General features: G+C 44.0%; 1 protein-coding gene across 1 annotated transcript; it reads right to left on the minus strand.

The window, feature by feature from the left end:
* Positions 1-1,652: 1,652 nt before the first annotated feature.
* LOC104687073 (apovitellenin-1-like) lies at positions 1,653-2,991 on the minus strand. Its single transcript, XM_010396005.3, has 3 exons — positions 2,931-2,991; positions 2,398-2,557; positions 1,653-1,752 (listed from the first exon to the last, which is right to left on the minus strand). Exons 1-3 carry the CDS (start codon positions 2,989-2,991, stop codon positions 1,653-1,655), a joined length of 321 nt encoding a protein of 106 aa, XP_010394307.1.
* Positions 2,992-4,354: the final 1,363 nt, after the last annotated feature.

Here is a 4,354-nt window from a genome sequence, read left to right on the forward strand (position 1 = left end):
GCCATGCATACAAGTAGATTGAAAAGGCTGAAGCACCGATTTCCAGGACTCCAAATTCTTAAGACCACCTTCAGGCTCTTTCATATGACTCATGACTTTCACTCTTTCAGAAAGAAATACTTTAGAAATGCCAGAAGAACAAGCTCTATTCTGAGAAAATTCAGAACTTTGAATTATTCCCTGGGATAAGAGGGAATTTAAGTTGCAGGGCTTCTCCTTATAAGTGTTATGTTTTGGGCGGGGGGGGGGGGAGGGGGAAGTTTGAACAGACACATGCAAAAACAAGCAGGAAGAAAATCATCCCTGTAGCAAAAGAGCTAAAGGTCCTGGCTTTTTCATGTGGTAAATGTTCTTATCAGCCAAAACTTCTGCTTTCCCTAATCTCTTCCTAAATACCGGTGCATTTACATAATACATACGCATGTGCGTTCACTGTGGCCGGGAAAGCACAGACCGTCTAAGGAAAACAAGCAGCAATGAATAAACCTGCAAAACAGCTCTGCAGAAGTGGTGAAGCCACCGGAGATGGAAAAACTTGCTGCTCTGCATGGGGACACTGATTTCATTGTGATTGCACATGGTGACAAGGAGCTGCTGGGACAAAGAAATTGGAAAATGAGGGGGAGTTTATTCCAGGCAAGTGGTTAAGTGTGAGCTTATAGCTGATCCGACTGATAATTAAAGAAAAAAAACAAAACAACAAAATAATGGACTTGCTTTAGCCTCTGCCAATCTCCCACTGTGATTTCAGAAAAATTGCCTACTTGCTTCTGCTTGCTTAATGGGAAAGTAGATGGATTTCTTTGTCCACTGTGGGCATCTGAGCTGATAGAGTTACACAGGACTGATGAAGACCTGCCAGGTCTTCATAAGTGTCCCTTTCATAAACTGGTCAAGATAGTGAGAAATTTTCCACTCATTTCTGCTTTGGAAAAGCTCATTCAGTAGCCTCTCTGGCTGGCCAATGAAACACGCTTCCAAAGTCCTGCTCAGGTTGATGGACAATTCAATTTACTGGCATTTGTGTTCCAAATTATCTGAAATCTCCAGACATGTGGTACAGGTGCACCTACTTGCTTCCTACCTAACCAAGCAGCATGATCAGTTGCATAATCAATTGTGGCTACTCTGAAAGGTGCTCAGGTAGTGCCTCCTCCACCCGAGAACAATCTCAGTTTAGCTAAAAGCACCTGAACACTCAGGGTTTGTTAGCATTGCAAAAACTTTTTGTGAGTCACAGCTACATTCTCAGCAGAGTGGGATGCTAAGGGGAGTGGGATTCTGTAGCAGTGAGTACAAGCAAGAAACTTAAGGAAGTGTAACAACCAATATTTTTTTTTTTATTAGAGGAGCAATGGCCAAGCCATTCAGGAGGAATTAATTTTCAAGATTTGGCTACAGAAGAGCTCTACAATCTCTACATTGCCTTCCCCATGCCCAGCCGCTTGAATTTTTTCCAGGGAGGCTTCAGCAGATGCCTTCCGCAGACGCCTTCCATCTTTTGGTCTTTGAAGGTGGGTTCCCTCTAGTGGCATTAAGAGGAGCATCGATTCTGTCTTATTGACTGATCTTGGTCCGTAGGAGGGGCAGGGGGAAGGAGGACACTGCAGGGTGTTACACACATCAGGAAACACTGACTTGTCTTCAGTTGGCTAATAGCCTAGGACTCTTGTGTACCACAGGTTCTTTATTTTTTCAATCAGCTGTTCGAACATTATACTGACTCTAGCTGCTTCTTTGGCGAATCTCTGTCTGCAGGAGACAACAGAGTATGTGGTAAGATACACAAGTATGCGAGGGTAAACCCCATCTGCTGTAGTTATCACACTGCCTGTCGCTGGGAGTGCAGAGCTCCTCGGCAGTCCTAGAGGGGCTTTCCTCAGAAGACAGGAATAGGCAGTATGTGTGTGCCACGAGTTACATCAAACTGTCTCTAGGGTGATCGTGCTTTTCCTTTTGTGAGGAAACTCATTCCCCTTCCTTGAGCAAGATATATGCACAGTTAGAGCCAGTTCTATGGTTTGCATCAAGTGATCCTGGCACACTGAGTACTCAGCCCCTCACAGCACTGCATCACCCTTCCAGACAGCTGATCCCCCACCAGCCAGCGGCCTCCTCCCTCACTACCCATGGATAAAGAGCAGTACCAGCTATCCCTGAGAACATTGTCATGTACACTGTGCCTCTCTGGGAAGAGCTTGTGCTTTCGCAGGAGACCGTACCATCTCACCCCACTTTCCAGCACCTTGTTTCCTTGGTACATCAGGCTTTGGTTGCTGATTAATTTCCCCTTGGATCTCCCCATATAGATACTTGATTAATCTATTCTTTCTCCCACACCTCCCTCTCCCTTTCACACATGGCTATGGAGTGTTACTACAGAGCAGCTTTCCATACCTGGCCGCAACAACTGATGGACTCTGGACAGTATCCAGCAAGAACTGACTGATTTTAGGGGACACCTTGTTCACAGCTTCATAGAAGTAAGATGCAATAGCCTCAGGGATGGCCAGCAAGTCACGACGGTCTTTCTCAAAGATGGACTTTGACTGCACTTCTGAGAAAAAAAGGCAAACCCCCATGAGGCTTCTCATGTCACTTGTGTCTCTGCCATCTTCCCAGAAGCACAGGGAAAGAGATTTGAAATTCTGAGATACAGAACCTCTCCCAGAATTTGCTCTAGCAGCATCCAGCAGCACCTCTTCACCCAGTCATGGGTATCTAAGTCATAGACCATTCATGGCAGAGTATTTGCACCAAGTATGGGCAGTTTTCATGCCAGGTCTCCACTGATTTGTTCCATGCTGCCAAGCACTGTGTAGTCATGATTTTCAACTAAATTATTTGGCTTCAGTCCTACTTCACAGTACATGAGAACCTGTAGAAGCTGAGCTTTGTCTCAGGCAAACAGCAAAGCTTTCCAGACTTACCGGGGAGAGTGGTGCTAAGGAGCAGGATCAGAGCTATCACCAATGCCCTGGATTGCAGCATGGTTTGCAGTACCAGTTCTGCTCTCTACACAGAGAGACCTGTGGGAATCAGCATACAATGTTTGGGGTTGTTTGTTGGGTAAACACCAGATTTTTGCAACAAACCTAACCAATAAATGAAGACAAGAACAGAAAGATCATGGTGCATTTCCTCTGAAGATGTGAGGAAAAGGCAGTATAAAAATGAAGGTGTCCTTTTATTTGTATAATCACAAATATCCACAATAATAACTTCAGGATCTCAAAGCAATATGGACAGTTAAAGCTGGTTCTTTTATATCAGAGCTAAAATCCCTTGTTTCAGCACATGAGCAAACCAGTAAAACTGCCAGAAGTCAGAGTAGGTTTCCTCCATGCATAAGTACAATTGAAAAATTTATAAGGTGGGATTTTTTTGTTTGTTTTGGTAAACTGCTGTAAAGAACGTTGTGCTAGTGAGTACATCACATACAATGATCATCTTAGTGACCCAGTGATCAGAGTACTTTGTCTTGCTTTAGTTGAGCAAAGTCCCAACTAGCTAACTAGGTTCCCTTGCCTTTTTTCACTTTGGAATTAATGCAGCAGACAGTAGCCCAAGCAGAACAAGTTCCCAAAAGTGAGTGAGTGCAAAATTTAGCTTCATCTGACTTCCTTTATTTTTGTCTTTTAAAAAACTCAGAATTGGAGAATTGAAAGTTTGCTACTTGGTACACTGAAAATACGACCTTACACCTAAACAAGCTTTTCAAACATGCTGCACTTAAAAAGGTGTTTAGAAATTAAAATTGTTTATGCCCCCAATTAGAGGGATGCATCACTCAGAGCAACATGAAGAAAACATTGAACATAGGAATTGCAATGGCAAAATAGGCTGAAAGTCTATTATATGTGAATGCTTTGCTAAATCCCGTAGCAGGTGGTTACAAGTCAATGTTTCTTCTTATCCCACAGTAAGGAGATCTCCATCCATTTTTATTTCCTTCTGTGCACAGATTACCTCCAAAAGCTATCACCCAGTTCACTAGATGTTTGCACAGTTGCTCCTTTATCACCCTTCCTTGATTTTTAATCCCAGAGCCAGTTTCTCTCCATGTTCACAAAAGGCATAAATTTGCTTCCCAGGAGCATGAACAGATGCTCTTACCCCCTTTAGAACCTGTAGTCCCTGTGGAGAAGGCACCTGGGAAAAGGTTATGTATCTCCCAACACAAAGTCTGCAATTCCTACCATGGGCTTTACCCTCCTATGAGTGTCTTATGGAGCATCCATGACCCAGCTTCAGACCAGGTCACCCAGGTACTCCCACCCTCCTCCATTTCAGCACCATTCCTGGCCATGGAGCGTGAGAAGGGCTCACACTTTGGTTTGCAGTAGGAGATGGG

Source organism: Corvus cornix, chromosome 1 (genome assembly GCF_000738735.6).
Source record: "Corvus cornix cornix isolate S_Up_H32 chromosome 1, ASM73873v5, whole genome shotgun sequence".
Taxonomy (NCBI): domain Eukaryota; kingdom Metazoa; phylum Chordata; class Aves; order Passeriformes; family Corvidae; genus Corvus; species Corvus cornix.